General features: G+C 56.3%; 1 protein-coding gene across 1 annotated transcript; it reads right to left on the bottom strand.

Annotated features, from left to right (window-relative positions):
* Positions 1 to 1,429: 1,429 nt before the first annotated feature.
* Positions 1,430 to 9,003, bottom strand: FAM131B (family with sequence similarity 131 member B). The gene is made up of 7 exons (XM_056123887.1): positions 8,823 to 9,003; positions 6,035 to 6,144; positions 5,176 to 5,211; positions 4,790 to 4,883; positions 4,282 to 4,479; positions 2,291 to 2,434; positions 1,430 to 1,944 (listed from the first exon to the last, which is right to left on the bottom strand). The coding sequence occupies exons 1-7, from the start codon at positions 8,989 to 8,991 to the stop codon at positions 1,472 to 1,474; spliced, it is 1,224 nt and encodes a 407-aa protein (XP_055979862.1). The 5' UTR covers positions 8,992 to 9,003; the 3' UTR covers positions 1,430 to 1,471.
* Between the last annotated feature and the right edge of the window lie 8,627 nt (positions 9,004 to 17,630).

Below are 17,630 nucleotides of genomic sequence, written 5' to 3'. Positions count from 1 at the left end.
ATGTGTGTGTGTGTGTGTGTGTGTGTGTGTACACATGTGCATGTGCTCACAGGTGTGCACATGTGCGTATGTGGGCATGCATGAGTGTGCGTGTGCAAATGTGTATACGTGTGTGTGCATGTGTGTGCGAGTGTGTGTACACGTGCTTATGTGTGTGTGTGTATGTCTGCGTGTGTGTGTGTGTGTGTGTGTGTGTGTGTGTGTGTGTGTAGAGGGGCAGGCATACAGAGGAACAGAACAGTTCTACTCACACAACCTCCTCGATCTATAAATTCCAGTCCAGAGCTTGGGACTGGAGGGGCTGGTCTGTGGATGGGGGGTGGGGGGGACAGCCCCCTCTTCTCTGCAGAGGATGGAGGATTGGAGGGGCAGGGGGGCTTAGGGCCTTACTCAGGCTCAGGAAGTTAGGGGGCAGCAGGTGATCCCACACAACCCTTGGCCTCTCTCTGTCTCCTGCCCAAGAGGCAGGACTGGGGGTGGGGGGGGCGGGCAGAGTGCTACTGGCCAAGCCCGTGGCCATCACAGCGGAGAGGGATGGGGTGGGGGTGGGGGGAGTTGAGGCCTCGTGCTGCAAGAATGGAAACAAGATTGGGGGGAGAGCAAGCAGTGTTAGGAGCTAGTGTTGGACGGGCCGGCCCCGGAAGGAAGTCCCCTCGGCTGCCCCACAGAAGGTAGGTCTGGACGGGCACCTCCTAGGAGGAGCTGAAGAAGGGCAAAGGGAGAGAGACACCCACCCCGCCAGGGCCTGGCAGCACCCCACTCAACCCTGAGTCCCCAAGAAGGTATAAAAATGTAGAAAAGGCAAAGAGAAAAGTGTAAACAGCTCCAGAGAGTCGGGGCGAGGGTCTGGAGGGAGAGGCCGCCTTTGTTCTCCTGCACCCGGTCAGGACCCCTGCCTTCTGCATTCTCTCTCCCTCTCACCCCTTCCCCCTGCCGACCCCCAGGGCTGGGACCCCCAGAGCAGGGGAGGGAAGAAGGCGGAGAGAGGAAGCGAGAGCTGCAGCCTCCGGCCCCCCGCTGGCCGCTTTCCCCAGATCCTCGGATGCCAGCGTGAGTGGCCTTGTTGGTTCTCGTTCTCGGTGGGGACGCCGGTCTCGGTGGGGGGCCCACGTGGGCAGCATCCTCGAGGCCACATCACAGCTTCCATGGCTCAGGTCTCACCAGCATAGGCGGCCCCCTGCCCCGCAAGGCTTGTGGCCTCTCCAGGGCGCCCCGTCCGTCCAGATCTCCCCCCTTCCCCCCCCCGGCCCCAAGGTTCTTCCCGTGGGAAGGAGCCGCTGGGCCCCAGAGTCAGGCAAAGCGAGTGGCATGGAGGAAGGAGGCGTTTGCCAGGCTCCTGGAGACAGTCGCCGATGGAGGGCTGTGATCCACACCGGACCCTGAGCCTGCAACCAGGGCCAAGTTCACGGGGCCCCTGCTGGCGGGCCAGGCCAGGGCTCACTCCCCTCTGTGGAAAGAGGCTGGGGTGGCCTCAGTTGTTGGCCTCGCCTTCCTCCTCGTCGAAGGACTGCACCCCTGAGGACGTGACGTCGGACACCTTCCGGCTAAGTGCCGTGGAAACCTCGGGCTCTTCTCGGGGCGAGAGCGACTCCAGGTCCCGGCACCCCGCGTCCTCCTCCTCCTCGGGCGCCAGCGGCCTCTTCTCTTCCTCATCCTGGCCCCTTGCCAGGTCCACCGCGCCCACCCCCGGCACCCAGTCAGTGTCCCCCCCAAGGAAAGGTGGGGGCTCCTGAGTCGAGTATCCCAGAGGCGGTTGGGAAGGCGCCATCTCGTGCAAGCTGGGTTGGGAGTCGTCAAAGGCAGGACCAAGGTAGGACCCAGTGGCTGGAGAGGCAATGAGGGACTGGTCACTGGCTTCCCAGGCGTCTGACGACCCCAGGCAGTACATGCCCTGGGACACGTAGGAGTGCGGCCATCCATCCAGGGGACCTTGAGCGAGGGCCTCTGGGGAGAGAAATGTGGGGGGGGGGGGTCACAACTCAAGGATAGGATGGAAAGGAGGAAAGGGTGTCAAGAGAGACAGTCTGGGGACACAGGTGGATGGTGGGGAGTGGGGTCGGCAGGGAGTGGAGATGCTCAGGGTGGGGGCAGGAGGACCTTAGGCTGTGGGGGTTGGGTTCTGGAGGACCTTAGCCTGCGGGGGTTGGGTTCTGGAGGACCTTAGGCTGTGGGCGTTGGGTTTTAGAAGACCTTAAGCAGTGGGGGTTGGCTTCTGGAGGACCTTAGGCTGTGGGGATTGGGTTCTGGAGGACCTTAGGCTGCAGGGGTTGGGTTCTGGAACCATCCTCACCCTGACTCTCCAGCAGCTCCTGGTAGTTGTCACTGTAGTTGCAACCCAGAGGCTCCTGGGCGGAATTGACACTCAGGTCCTCACCGTCCATGGATGACCAGGCCATGAGGGTGGCCTCGGAGATGGCAAATTGCTCCATGACGCCTGGGAGAAGGAACGGAGTCACGAGCAGGGACCTCGGCGACCCCCCAGTCACACCCAGATGGGCCAGGGGAACCCCGGCACACACAGGAGACAAGGGGGCGAGCCACGGGGCCACGTTCAAGGTGCGTGGAGAAAAAAATATCCAAAACAAGGGATGGATTTAGCAACATTCGGCCAATAGAGGAAACAGAACCACCTCAACACACACCCCATTTGGAAGCTAGTCAGGAGGCGCTTTCATTGGTGTTGATTTGGGTCCACTCCCAGCTGTGACCAGGGCTTGCTCCTGGCCTTGCACTCAGGAATTACTCCTGCTGGGACTCAGGGCACCTTATGGGATGCCAGGGATTGAACCTGGGTCGACTACGTGCAAACTCCCCACTATGCTATCACTCCAGCCCTTTCGTGAGGTCCTTTCTAGTCTTTGACCCACACAGGAAGTCTTTACAACAGTATTTTACACTTCAGCACACGTCCATTTGGACAGGCCACACACATGTCAAGTTCTCAGCAGCCCACCGGGGGCCAGCAACGATTGTGCTAGGCTCCCCCACACACACACACACTCTCTAGAAGCCCCCAAAGAAGGCTAAAACAGAGAGGAACTTTGCAGGAGTCCAGAGTTAGGATTCCAAGGTATCCCAGTTGTGGGGAATCTTCTGGGGAGACAGCCTATGTCATTCAAACCAGGGAGTCATAGAATTAGCTTTCAAATGGGCTTGGGCTTAGCAGTGTTCCCTAGCCAAGGAGAGAGAAATCTAGATGGACTGAGAATTCCCAAAGAAGCACCGAGGGGCGTGGTTCGGGCTGGTTCACCCAGAGTGGAAGGGGGAAGGCAGGAGACCAGGGGAAGAAGGATGGCCGACTCAGGCAGGGGGTGGGGGGGGACTCCACTCTCCTCAGCACTGCCAGGAAAGTGACCATCACCCTGGCAGCTGCCCTGTGACCTTCCATCTTTCTTACATGTTAAGCTCCACCAGGTGTATTTTTCCCACAGTCCACATCCTTAACACCCCCCTCTCTGTCATCCTTACCAGGGGCCCCATCTGGGTCACACTGCCCTCTCCACACCCCCGTCCCTTCCTCTTCTGGAAGCTCACCACTGGGGTGGGCCTGCAGGTAGGACGGAAGATGCCCTGGCCTTGCCTCTCTCTCCTCATGACCACTAAAAGCCCTCTGCAGCCAGAGGCCACTGTCCCCTTGGCCTGGACGCAGACAGCACAGCATGGACCTTCGTCATCTGCGGGAGACAAAGTCTTGGGAACAGGCTTTCCCTCACCTCACGGAACTCCACTTTGTTTGGCTGATCGGTGTGGGGTCCATGCCTGGCGGTGCTCAGGGTTAGGGATCACTCCCGGTGGTGCTCGGGGGAGCCTCGGGCATCCCAGGAATCAAACTCGGGTCAGCTTGCAAGGCAAGCACCCCTGACCTGCCGTGTATTATCCCTCCCCCTCCTCCTCCTCTTTTCTGTTTTTTTTTTCCTTCTTTTTGGGTCACACCCAGCAACGCACAGGGGTTACTCCTAGTTCTGCACTCAGGAATTACCCCTGACCATATGGGATGCTGGGAATCGAACCCGGCTCGGCCGCGTGCAAGGCAAACGCCCTACCCGCTGTGCTATTGCTCCAGCCCCTCTTTTCTGTTTTTTTTTTTTCCCCTTTGAGATCAATTTTCTGTTTAATGTCAGAGGAGATTGACCAGAATAAACAAAGTCCCCGAAATCAGAGCCGCTTGGGGAAACCGGTCATCACCTGGGTCTACCTCACACGGACCCAGGACTGTGTTGGAGGTTCCATTTCTGGGCCACCCACGAACGTGTCCCCTGAAGGGCTGTGGGGGACGAGTACCTGCGAGGAAGCGCGCCTCCTTCTCGCCGTCGCTGAGGTCGGAGTAGGCGTCGGTGTCCCGGCGCACGGCTTCGTGGCTGTGCTGCGGCTGGATAGCCGGTGCCTTGCCCCAGCCCTGCCACTCGATCATGTGGGCCACCCGGCCTTGGCCCATAGCCGTGGGCTTTGTCACGTGGTCCTTCATGCTTCGCGAAATCCCTGAGGCACCAGACATGACCCATAGGCTCCAGAAGGTAATAAAGCATGGAGCCCACCCCACCCCCCATCCATCCCACCCCCCACATCCATCCCTGGTCTCCTCTCACAGGGCCTGGAATCCCAAGGAGGAGAGACAATCCCAGAGGGGCTGCCTGGAGGAGGAGGAGAGAGGCTGGCAGAAAAAGCCAGTAGGTAGAGAGGAGGAGGTGCGGGTCTTCTCCAGGCCTTAAGAAAGAGGAGACTTGAGCCCATCCCCACCCCCAGACTTCTAGGATTCCCCCCTGCAGGGCCCCCTGGGCAGGGATCTCACCTGAGAATGAAGACTTGGCCAGGGCCCCTATGCCGTAGGCATTTGAGTTGCGCTTGAGCTTCGGGAGAATGGAAGTGGTGTCCTCCATGGAGAGCTGGAGCGGGGGCAGGGGGGGAGAGGAAGAGGGTCAGGGAGCACTCTGTGCGGAAGAGGGTCCCAGTTCCAGGGAGAAGGAAGGGGCGCTCCGGCAGGTGAGATGGAAGAGCATGGTCCCCAGGAATCCAGATTCCTTGAAAGCTTGTGTAGGGAGTGAATGGGGGGAACGTGGGGGCTCCCCATGGGGGCTGGTGCCTGGGCATAGCATGCGAGGCAGAGGGCCTGGGAAGAACATGAGAGAGAGGACAGGGGCGAGGGGGTCTGCAGGGCTGCGGGGAGGCCACACTCACATTGATACCATCCCAGGAGAAGTCGGTTCTGGTTTGCTGTGAAGAGAGAACAGAACAGCTGAGTCCCGGGCACTCCCATAAATACAGGTACCTCCCCTTCCCCAACACCCCCTCACCCCGATTCCTCCTCAGACTTGCAATAGAGAGGCGAGGGCTGCCGTGTGTGTGTGTGTGTGTGTGTGTGTGTGTGTGTGTGTGTGTGTGTGTTAGACTCTGTCTTTATTTATTTTTAATTTTTATTAGTGAGATGCCATGAGGTACAGTTGTAGACTTACAAATTTTTGTGCTTGGGTTTCAGTTATACAATGATCGAGTACCCATCCCTCCACCAGTGCCCATTTTCCACCACCACAGGTCCCAGTATCCCTCCCACCCCCCATCCACCCCATCCCACCCTGCCTCTGTGGCAGGGCACTCCCTTTTGTTCTGTCTCTCTCCTTTTGGGTTCTGTGGTTTGCAAGAGAGGCATTGAGTGGTAATCATGTTTGGTCTATAGTCTACTTTCAGCATGCTTCTCCCATCCTTGGAGGATCCTCCCAACACCCTTTATTTGGTGCTCCCTTCTCTATCTGAGCTCCCTTTTCCCCTAGCATGTGTGGCTGGCCTCCAAGCCATGGAGCAAAATTCCTGGTACTAATCTCGGCCATTCTTGGGTATTAGTCTCCTATTCTGTTACTTTATGTTCCCCAGATGAATGCAATCTTTCTATGTCTATCCGAGGGCCGCCTTCTAAAGGCAGAGAAAGCTGGGCGCTAGGATGGAGGGACTGGGGGGTGCTCTTGGAATTTGGGGAGATCATTCAAGGCTCTGTTCAGGCTGGCTCTGGGGGGGTTGTCTGCTGGGGGGGGGGTTGTCTCACCTCGGTGGACGTCCGGTGCAGGCTGCTGCCATGCAGGGAACTGGTGCTATCCATGTTGATCTGCTCCACATCCTTCAGTCCCTTCCAGTCCACCGCAATCACTTCGTTCCCTGGAGAGGCAGAGGGTGAGCAGGGCTGGGTTGGTACCTCCTGGTGCCCCTCTCTGCAAGCCCTACACTTGGGCCAGAGCAATAGGGTAGCCGTGGGGCATTAACCTTGCATGCTGCCAACCCCGGCTCCATCCCCGGCACCCCAAAGTATCACCCAAGCTCGGCCAGGAGTAATTTCTGAGTACCGAACCAGAAGTAACACCTGAGCATCCGTGGGTATCTCCCAAATGAAAAAAAAAAAATCCCTGCCCTGGTGTCTTTACACATTAGGCACAAGCAGAGTTCAGTTCTTCCAGAATCTTCCCTACTCTCCAGCGACCACTCCTCAGTGGATGGCCCACTTCTGGTGAGCCCCCTCTCCGCAACCTTCAGTAAGGGAAATTATAAGGCTGAGCCAAAATACTGCATTTCTGCTCAGCTCAGAGAGCACACTCAGGAAAGTGCTAGAAGCCCTTCTTGCTTGTTTATATGCAGGAGCAAAGTGGTTAGGTTTTGCAGGACAACGACTCTGCCTCTGCTTCTGAGACATCTCCCAGGGCTTCCGTGCAGGGCTAGTACCTAGCCGTGCTTCTCATCTTCGATGTTTCTGCAAACATGGAACTTCTAGGGTTGGGGGCGAGGGGAGCTTTCTGGGTTGCTGGGGTGTCTGGGAGGTGGCAGCAATGTATTCTGCCCAGAGAGCCCAACATGTGCTACCCTCAGGGAAGGTCGCTTGGAGGACCAGAGGCAGGGGTATGATGATCTGCCCCTCAAAAACAGCGAGAATAGAGAAAGAAAGGAAAAGGGACTTGGAATCCTTCGGTCACTGGGAATTAAGTGCAAATTAAGTCCAAAGCAGGAGGCAGAACCGGAGGAGAGTCAGAGGGACTTTAAAATCAGCCGGGAAGGAGGAAGAATTTAAGTCAGAGAGCAGACAAAAGACTAGAGAAGGAGGTGGGCAGAGTTTGGGGGCTGACTCAACTGGAAACTGGGCCTCAGCGGAAGAATGGCAAACGGTTAAGTGAGGGGGCTTCAGCGAATGCTGCCCACAGGAAGACACCGGTGGTGGAGAGAGTACAGTGAGGAGGGGCTTCTCCTCACATGGGCAAACCTCAGACCCGGGTTCAATCTCCAGCAGCCTGTATGGCCCCACTGAACCCTGCCAGGAGTGATCCCTGAGCACCACGGGGTGTGGCCCAAAAACAAACAGACAAACAACAACAGAAACACCAAGGAAGACATGAGTCAGGCCTAGCTGGGTGGCGGTGGTGAGGGATGAAGCCCTGGACCATCTGACCTATGATGCTCTCCGCACCAGCTCTGGGTCGAGGGGCGAGCTGAGAGGGTCCCCAGGCACCAAGAGGCGCTTGGCAGACAACTGGGCTGGAGCCCCGAGGGGGCGTGGATGGTGGTGAGGGGTCGTAGGGAGGTAGGAGTGCTGCATATTAGGCTGCAGATGGGTCTCCCTGGGGGGAGGGCCAAAGGGCGGAGGCAAGAGGGTCAGACCAGGCCCCCGGAGGGGGGAAGAAGGGAGGAGACGGTCCTCCGGATGGAGAACCCCGAGCGCGCGGTGCACCGGCACGGGGCAGGCCCAGAACAATCTCGGGGTGGCGGTGGGGAGGGCAGAGTGGGAGCGAGGGGAGGGAGGGGGTGGCCTTTGTAAAAGAGGGAGAGCTGAGTCAGAGCCGTGGGGGGCAGGGAGGGGGAGGCAGGGAGAACCCTAAGAAAAGGGGGAGGAGGGGGGTAGCCATGGAAATCAAGCGGGTCTCGGAGAAATCGGGCGGCCGGCCGGCGGGGCGAGAGAGTTTGTTCGTAATAATAATAATACGACTTATTCTCTCAGCCTGAGGTCACTGGGGCGTGTGGGCGGGAGAAATCGGGAGTTCCAATGGGGGGGCGGGGGGAAGAGGGGGTGGGAGATGGGGCGAGGCTGGACGAATAGGTGGGAGCGGGGAGGGGGGTGCGGGTCCCTGGGGTGACGGGCTGGGGAGGGGGGTGGGGGAAGGGGCGGTAGCTCGCTCAGGCTGGGAGGGGGGGGTGGAAAGGCGACTTCCGAAACGTCCCGTCCATCCCCCCCATCCCAGGTAAATAAAGGGGCGGCCCCGCCCCGCGGCCCCCGCCGACAGGTGCGGCCAGGTGGCCGCACCCTCACCCCTCACGCCTCGCGCGCGCCCCAAGCCGGGTCTGGCCCCGCTCCCCAACCCCCCTGGGACGTGCACCCCACTGCCTCCCCGAGGCCCCGGCGTAGCCCGCCCCCGCCCCGAAGGGGAAAATGCACGTGAACAAAGCGACCCGGGGTGGTGGGGGGAGGCTGGAGCCACGGGAAACGGCAGCGGAGATGCCAAGCGATGGGGCCGGTGCGGCCGCGGGCAGACTGGGGGAAGGGGAGGGGTGGCACGAGACACTAGGGGTTCTGGGCAAGGGGTGGGGAGGGGGAGATGCCCCAGAAACGGACGCGGGTAAGGGGCAGCGGGGGACCGGCCTGCAGGTGCGGGCAGCGGGAGGGAGGCAGGGAGGAAGGGAAGGAGGAGGATGGAGAGGGACCGCGCCCCGGGGGGCACGGCGGGCGGGCGGGCGGGCGAGCGAGCGAGGGGCGCCGGGGAGCCGGAGGGAGCAGCGGCGGGGAGAGCGGGGAGCAGCGGGGCGCGCGGGGTGGGGGAGGGGGCCGGCCGAGCCCCCCGCGCCGCCGCGGTACCCACCCACGGTCCGGGAGCCGATGCAGCCCATGGCTCCGGGGCCTCGCGGCCGGGCCCTCACCGGGTCGGGGCGGGCGCCGGGGGGAGCGCCGGGAGCCGCGCCGCCGCCCCAGCCGCTCTGCAGCGCCGCGGCCGTCTCCGCGCCGCCCCGCATCCCCCCGCCCCGCTCCATCCCTCCCGCCGCCGCCGCCGCCGCTGCCGCCGCCGCCGCCGCCGCCGCCGCCCGGCTCCCCCGCCCCGGCTGGGCCCGCGACGGCGGGGAGGGGGCGGCCCCGGGATTGGCTGCGCGCGGCGCCTCCCCCGCCCCGGCCCCCCGAGCCCGCCGCGCGCGCCCCGCGCCCCGCGCGATGCTCCCCGGGGGGCCGGCCGGCGGCGGGGCGGGGCGGGCCGGGCCGGGCGGGACGGTGGGGGTGGGTGCTGGTCACCGCGTCCCGCCTTCCATCCTCTAGTGGGGGGTAGGCCACGACGATCTGGCCCGTCGGGGTCCCTCTCGCGGCCCTTTAGGGATGGATGCTTGGGATGCGCGGGTGGGGGACGCGGGGGAGAGTGGGGTGGGGGCGCGCGGGGGGCCCCCGGGGGTCGGTGGGGGCCGGCGCTTGTGTGTTCCTGGGACGCCCGCAGCGGGGACCGGTCTCCGGCGCGAAACCGATCGCACGGGGTTTCGGGGCGCGCATCTGCACCCACACGGAGCACCGAGTGTGCGTGCGGGCGCGGCGCGGGGTCCCGCCGGCTACCCCGCGCTCGGCCGAGACTCGGGGACGCCACCCGACCCGGGCGGAGGGTCTAGCTCCGAGCCCACCAGAGGCGGCGGCGGGGATGGGTATACCAGGCGCGTCCCGGCGGTGCCGACTGAGATGCGCGAACCCCGCGCTGGCTGGGAGACGTGAGTTGAGAATCCCGAGTTCACTTTTGTGCGCCTGGATGTCGCCGGGCCGGGAGGAGAGCCAGCGGGGAGGGGTCAGACTAGCTCTCCGCGAAATCTCAGGAGTAACCCTTCCATTTGTCCATTTCCAAGGTCTAAAAATACAGGAGGTTGGCAGAGTGCCCCAACACGGCGCTGGCACTTCCTAGCGCGTCCCCTTCGGGGACGCATACCCAAGGTGAAATGACGTTTCTGGCCCTTCCGTGCTTCTCCGAGCATCTTGGCTCCATGCAAGGCAAGCTCCAAGCTCCCGGGAGCACCTAGGGACTCAGGGACCATGGACAGAACCCAGACTCCCTGGGGGCCCTCCCTGGAAGCCAGAACTTCCAGCCAGTGATCTCCCACTAAAATGTAACTGAGATCCCGGCATGTACCTTTCCGTACCGAAATGTAATTGAAACACCCCCACCCGCAGGCACGTCAGTTCTGCCTGCAGAAAGCAGACTCTGGAATACTGGAGGTGATGTACTGTGTCTTAATCACCCACCAAAATCACAGCTGTTCTAATCCAACCACCATTGTTGCCTATTTTTCAACAACCTCCTTTGGGCTCGTCCCTGCTGTGAAATTATAAACGCCTTGTACCTGCCTCTACATTTTCCTTCTTGCTTCCATCAAGCAGCAAAGCGATCACCATGCCACATTTTTCTAATGACTGTATTTTGGTTTCCTTGGTAATCCTCTGTATTTTGCTGTATGCATTTAGTATTATTCTGAGAGAAACCACTGATTTTCCAGATTGCCAGGGAGTCTAAAGCACGGATATGTCTAAGAACCCCTGGTCCCTTCAGATTTGGTGGTGGTGGTGGTGGTGGCTATTCTAATCCCGCAGGAATAAAAATTTGTTCAATGCATCCATTGAAATGACCAAGCAAGGCACTCAACATTCCGCTTTGAAACCTGTGTCCCGGAGAACAAAGCTATGTCTGTGGCATCCGCTGAGCTAGTAAGGCTGCAGGGAAGCTTTCTGCCTGCACCCGGCAGATGTTCTGAGGAAAACAGCAGCTCTGTCTGGGGCTTCTTTGATTTTAACGGTAGATCCCAGATGACCGTGTTGGCCACCAACTGGGCGAGGAGAACAAAGCACGAAGAAGGAAGGCCAAGGATCCTGAGCATCAATTCCCAAGGCAACCTCAAGGGTAGTTGCCAAGTTGTGGGAGAGAGATTTGGTACCCGTGAAGGAAGGTAACAGAAGGGAAAAAGGAGCAGACGGCAGCTGGTGGTGGCACGCTTGGTGTCAGGAAGATGAGGGACTCCAGTCTGATGTGTCTCTTTCCTCCGAGAAGTAGGAGGCAAGATTATCTACGGAGAGTCTGGGAAGGGGAGAGAGAGCAGAAATCAGCAGTAAACCACATCCCAACATCACTTTCCAGCGGATGAGAACTCCCAACAGCCCCTATGAGAAGATGGCCCGTGGAGCCCAGCAGGGTTAGTGGGTGATTAACTGCCTCTTCCTCGCGGTTGCCCTGTGGAAAATGGACAGATGGAGACAGGACCGCACCCGAGCCCCTCAGATGGCATGTGTGTTTCGGATGTTTCCTTTATGTGACCCCCCTTATTGTATTAATAAATGAGGGGAGGGAGTCCCTTGGTTCAGGAAAGGGTATCATATGACACGCTCATCAGACATTTCATGGACATACCTTTCTCCTTCTTGCCCTTCTTTTTCTTTTCTTTTTCCTTCCTTTTGGTTTTCAGGCCATACCCAGCTGTGCTCAAGGTTTACACCTGGTTCTGTGCTCCTTGCCAGCTGTGCATCTATATACTCCTGGCTCTGTGTTCAGAGATCACTCCTGGCGGGGCTCAGGAACCCTTATGTAGTGCTGGGGGACTGAACCCAGGTCGGCCCTTCAAAGTCATTGCTTAGGATCCAAATCTGTCTCCAGGAACCAGGGAGGCACGTCAGGGGGTCCTCCAACTCACCCAGCTTTGGGGCAGCTCCTAGTGGCTTCCAGGAAGGCCTCTTAGCTGAAGGCACCGGAAGTGAACCTGCTATTCCAGAAGAGCCCTGGAGAGGGGCCTGGAGTGGACGTTGGGTGCAGACAGCAGGACATAGCAGGCGACTGTAGCCGCAGGGCAATCTGAGAAGGTCCTGATGGTCTGTGCTCTTTCAAACGAGAGGGGTCAGGGCGGAAGAGATGATGAATGGGGTTAGTAAAGCACCTGCCTGGCACACAGTCGTCCAGGGTTCTGTCCCCAACACTGCATATAGTCCCCCAAGCACTGCCGAGAGTGATCCCTGACCTCAGAGCCAGAGAAAGTCCTGGGCACCACCAGGTGTGCACCCCCCCCCCCCAAACAAATGAATGATGATCATTTCTTCAATGCTCTGTGAATGGGAAGACGGAGCCTATCGTGGGTTTAGATTACTGACCCCCAGGGACAGGCTGAGTGCTAAATCAATCCCAGGCTAGTTCGCTCAGGGGGTCTGCGGAGTTCTCCACCCCACCCCCAACAGCCCCAACCTTCAGGGTTCTTAGAGTCATCCACACAGGAGGTTCTGTTAGTTTTTATCAACCTGGTGGGGCTAGCCAAGCCCAGGGGTTGTGCTCAGAAGTGAGCCCACGCAGTGCTCGGAACTGTATGTATGCTGTACTGGGAATTGAACCAATGTTGGCTGCACGTAAGGCAAGTGCCTTACCCCTGTACTGTCCCTCCAGCCCAGCACATGAGGTTCCAGACATGGCACTGTGTCAGAGCAAGGGTGCTGTGGAAGGATGGACTTCTACTGCAGCTGCAGGTACAAGGAGGCCAAGTTCCTTAGCGGAAGTTGCTGTTTTTAGTGTTGGTGCTAGGGACTAAGGGTCTCATTGGAACAGCCTCGAGCAGGAGTGAGGAAGGCCCAACCCACAGGACATACAAGGCCTAAACAAATCATGTGGTCTGGCCCCGGTACATGACGGGACAGACACGTGTTTTCAACAGCTGCCTGTATCACATGTTTTATAAATGATGTTACAAATATCCAAATGGCCTCTGGCAGATAAAGGTCCCCTACCCTTGCCTAAGGGATTGGACGTGAAAGAGATCAAGCTTCTACACCGACATTGGCCGTTGCCTATTTGACTTCAGAGGAGGTTGGAAACCTTTGCAAAATATTAGGGCCCAAAGGTGAGCTCATTCCAATGTCGCACTGCGAGAACCAAAGCTTCCCTCTACACAGGCAAGTTCACCTCGCGGAGGCCACATTCCACACCAGCCCACAAGTCCCACCTGCAGGAGACAGCACCTCTCCCCTGCTGACCTCAAGAGTCAGCCTTGAGGTTATCCAGGGCCACTCACGCAGGCTTGGCTTTGAGAAGAAGCCCGGTGGCAGGGCCTTAAAGAATCCAGCTGTAGACTTGGGGGCTCCATCTGAACACTGCTGAGAAAGGCCAGGCTCTGTCCAGGGTGCTCCTAGGTGCCTCTTGGGGGAGGGGAGGGTTTCTCATTGTTTTACTGCCCCTTCCAGGTTCCGACCCAAAGCATATCAGGGCACCAGGTCTGGGTCACTGCAGCTCAGGCAAGATGCCAGGGCTAAGAAGGGAGGCCCAGGATACCCAGGGCACTGTGAGTCAGAGGTTAAGTCACTGTCAATGTCACTGTCATTCTGTTGTTCATCGATTTGCTCAAGCAGGCCCAGTAACATCTCCATTGTGAGACTTGTTACTGTGTTTGGCATATGGAATACGTCATGGGGAGCTTGCCAGGCTTTGCCATGCGAGCAAGATACTCTCGGTAGCTTGCCGGGCTTTCTGAGAGGGGCGGAGGAATCGAACCCGGGTGGGGCCAGTCGGCTGCGTGCAAGGCAAACACCCTACCCGCTGTGCTATCACTCCAGCCAGGTCTGGGTCACTGCAGCTCGGGCGTGATGCCAGGGCTAAGGAGGGAAGCCCAGGAGACTCTGGGCACCGTGAGTCAGAGTCCAAGTAAGCAATAAAAAAACAGACTTCACCAATCCCAGTGGGCCAAGCCCAGGGGAACTTGTGAAGGTCAAGTGAATGCTCTGAACCAAGAAGCCCGAAGCACCAGCAGGGAAAGGCGCTTGCTGGACAACCCCAATGGGCCCAACTCAGCCTCAATGACCCTCCCTGTCCATATAATTATCCACCTCCCTCCGGGCCACATGGACTCAGAAGGCTAGTCCTGAGCGTCACAGACACGGCCCTGGATGGCTTGGACAAACTCATCCAAGTAGCCCACACGAAGATGTGTCTCTCAGTTCCCTTTCCTCCCCTCCTGGGACCCCTTAGGTCCCATCATTATATCCTCTTCCCCCACCCCCACCCCACCCCCGGTCCTAGTCCTTAAGCACAGTCTGCTGGGGGATCCTTCATGACCCCCCATCTGTCTCCGGGGGACAGCTCACAGTCCACCTCTGGGATTCCTAAATATCTCTCCGCCCCTCCCTCGTTCTGAACGCCCCAACCCTAGGCCTTCCTTATCTTGCAAATGCTTTTATAACGAGGATCAGGTTTGGCTGTAAAAATCTAACTGCCTGGAACCTTTGATCCTTTTCTTCACCAGGTCTTGATCTTAACTGGTGCGTTTTATGTATCATGGAGCAGGGCAGGTCCGAGTTCTCCCCACCACCCAGAGGCCAGCACAGGCATTCTCCTGACAGGGACCAGCTCTGGGCACCCGGGGCATTAAGTACCGATTATTAGAACCAGATGCATCTCAGAAATCTTATGTATGTTCAGATACAAGACATATTGATCTCCGTTTTTGTTTTGTTTTTTGTTCTGTTTGATTGGGGCCCCACCCAGTGGTGTTCAGATTTATTCCTGGCTCTTGGCTCAGGGATCACTCCTGGCAGTGATCAGAGGTTCATATGTGCAGTTCTGGGAATCGAATCAGGGTCGGCCACATTGTAAAAAAGTGCCTTAACTCGTGTACTATCTCTCCAGTTCTTCAGTCTTTTTTATTCCTTTTAAACAACTCATACATCTCTTAACTGAGATCAAAACCCAGGTACTCTATTGGTCTTTTTTTTTTTTTTTGCCTTTTGGGTCACACCTGGCGATGCACAGGGGTTACTCCTGGCTCATGCACTCAGGAATTACTCCTGGTGGTGCTCGGGGGACCATATGGGATGCTGGGAATCGAACCTGGATAGGCCACGTGCAAGGTAAATGCCTTACCTGCTGTGCTATCGATCCAGCCCCTCTACTGACCTTAAGCACTCTTTTCCTTCTCTTAGATGCTTCTCTCAAATCTATGTTAAATTAGACTCAGATTAACTGCTTTTACATAAAACAAAATAAAAAGAACATCATCCTAAGAGGGTAGATTTCATGTTAAGTGGTCTTACAACAAGATACACGTTTTCTTTGTCTTTGAAAACCAATAAACACCAACAAAAATTAGTTTATTTGGCAGCTCTCCCAGGTAACATTTTTTTTTAAATGTTAACTGTTGGGTATTGCTGTATTTTCTTTTCAATTTTTTTTTACATTTTTTATGAAGCACTGTGACTTACAAAATTATTCAGAGTTGAATTTCAGGCATACAGTGTTCCAGCACCAATCCCACCACCAGTGTCACCTCCCCTCCACCAGTGTCCCCAAGTTCCCTCCTACTCCGCCTTTTAAGTAAAAGAACAGGAATCTTTCTAATTTGGGCCTTCCAGAGCTAAATACTCTTTTTCCTTTGTGTTGAAGATGGGTGTGTAATCTTGTGCGTATGTTCAGGTCATTGTTTGGTTCAAGGTTTTCCTTATGTCGATCCGATGAGCAGGCTGTACTCTCTCTCCTGGGTGGGATGAGGGTGAGTACCACTTGAGCCTATTTGATCACTGACTCCATCATCAACAGCTTCAGCATCACCATCATGGTCCTGCCTGGGGCAGTGGACCCACTCAAATGGGAAATGCCAAGGGAGACTTTGACCTCTGCGAGGTCTTTCTTACAAATCAGGTATGATGGCTTTAGAGGAAAAAATATTTCAACACAGACAAGGAAAAAGAGGAAAATCAAAGTGAACACCCTATGTGTGACCCTATTAACTCTTTGGACACGTTTCTTTAGTCTTCCTGAAGACCCGTTTGCAGCATTCGAGGGGCAGTCATGAAGGGCGGGAGCTCTCATTCTCATTCTCATTCCTGACAGGAGCTGGGGGTGGGGGGCTGTCCAGGAAGGGCAGGATGCATTCCATGCATCCAAAAAGTGGGAGCTGGAATGTGCCATTAGAGGCTTCCCTGTATTGTTCTACGTTTCCTTCGCGACCAGCGTTCTAGAAAGAGTTGCCAACATTCATCTTCATTCCCCATCTCCTCTGAGTCCTCACCCGGCTCCCATCAGTCACCTTTTCTGAAAGGGCGCCCTGAGACGGTTCCCAGCGCCTTGATGTCAGCGCATTTTGTCCTACTCATACGTGACATACCAGGAGCATTCCACATGGTTCACCAGTTCCTTATGCCCAAACTTCCTTCCCTCCACGATTTTCCTCCTGCTCTCCTAACTGTTCCTTCCGGGCCTGCTTTGTGAGTCGATTCCATTCCATCATTCATTCATTCATTCATTCATTCCAGGTATGGGGCTCCCACACAGTCTGAACGCTATTCTAGTTGCTAGGGGTCAAAATGAATGCATGACAGGGTTTACTATCTGGGGCGAAGTGGAGAGGAGAGAGGAGACAGTAAAGAATAAAGATATTCAGGAAGTCACAGAAGTATTTTTCAATACTAATTTTTTATTTTATTGAATCACTGTGAAATAGAGCATTACAAAGCTGTTCATGATTGGGTTTCAGTCATACAATGTTCTAACATCCATCCCTCCACCAGTATAATTTCCCTCCCACTGGTTTCCCTCCTCCCCTCCAAATACCAACCCCACCCCAGCCTGCCTCTATGACAGGCACCTCTCTTCTCTCTCTCTCTCTCTCTTTCTCTTTCTCTCCCTCTCTCTCTCTATCATTTTAGGCATTGTGGTTTGCAATACAGATGCTAAAAGATTATCATGTAATCCCTTTACCTGCTTTCAACACTCAGTTCTTGTCGAGTGATTATTTCCAACTAATGTTGTCATAATGGACCCTCCTCTATCTTAACTACCTTCCCCATGCCCTTGTGGTAATTACAGAAATTATTTTGACTACTGAAATTAAGATTTCAATGATAGATTTATGGTGGCAGATGTTATGAAGAAATATGAAGGGAGAATCATAAAGTGAGTTAGTTTATATGATTTTATTGATTTTGTTGAGTTTTATTTATTAGTTTACTGGTTTGGATTTTTTGGATGTCACTTAACAGTGCTCAGGGCTTCTCTTGACTTGGTGTAAGGGGCTCAGGGTACCCATAAGCAGTACCATGGACCCATCTCGTTGGCTGCATGCAAGACAAATGCCCTACCTGTGGTCCTATCTCTCAACCTATCTCTCTGTGGATTTTTATTTCTATTGATGTATTGGTTTGGGAGTCACACCTTTCAATACTCAGGAGTAACTTCTGGCTCTGCACCCAGGAATTATTTCTGGTAGTGCTGGGGATCCGTATGAAATGCCGGAGATCAAACCTGACCATGTGCCAGGCTAGTACCCTACCCACTGTACTATTGCTCCAGCCCGATTTTTGTATTTTTATGCATTTTTCAAGGGGGAGTCATTAGGGGCAGCTTCATTGAGAAGGTGGCATGGGTGTAAGGATGCAAAAAGATTTGCAGCTGTCTGGGAAGAGACTTCCAGGAAGAAGAGGTAGCAAGTACCAGGGTTTAAGTTGGGAAGTGCCCAGTCTTGGGAATGACAGCTGGAGACCAGAGTGGCTGTGTCGTGACTGGATGGTATTTATTGCTCTCCACACAGAAAGTCACACACTCAAAGAGAAACTTTTCACCAAGGACTATTGTATCTCAAGAAGCACCAATCTTGGTGCTTTCCAAACTCTTGGGCCTAACCTCATGCATGAG

The sequence above is a fragment of the Sorex fumeus genome, unplaced genomic scaffold, assembly GCF_029834395.1.
Source record: "Sorex fumeus unplaced genomic scaffold, SorFum_2.1 ptg000048l, whole genome shotgun sequence".
Classification (NCBI taxonomy): Eukaryota; Metazoa; Chordata; class Mammalia; order Eulipotyphla; family Soricidae; genus Sorex; species Sorex fumeus.
Note: the sequence above shows the minus strand (reverse complement) of the source record. Positions and strands in the feature narration are given on the sequence as shown.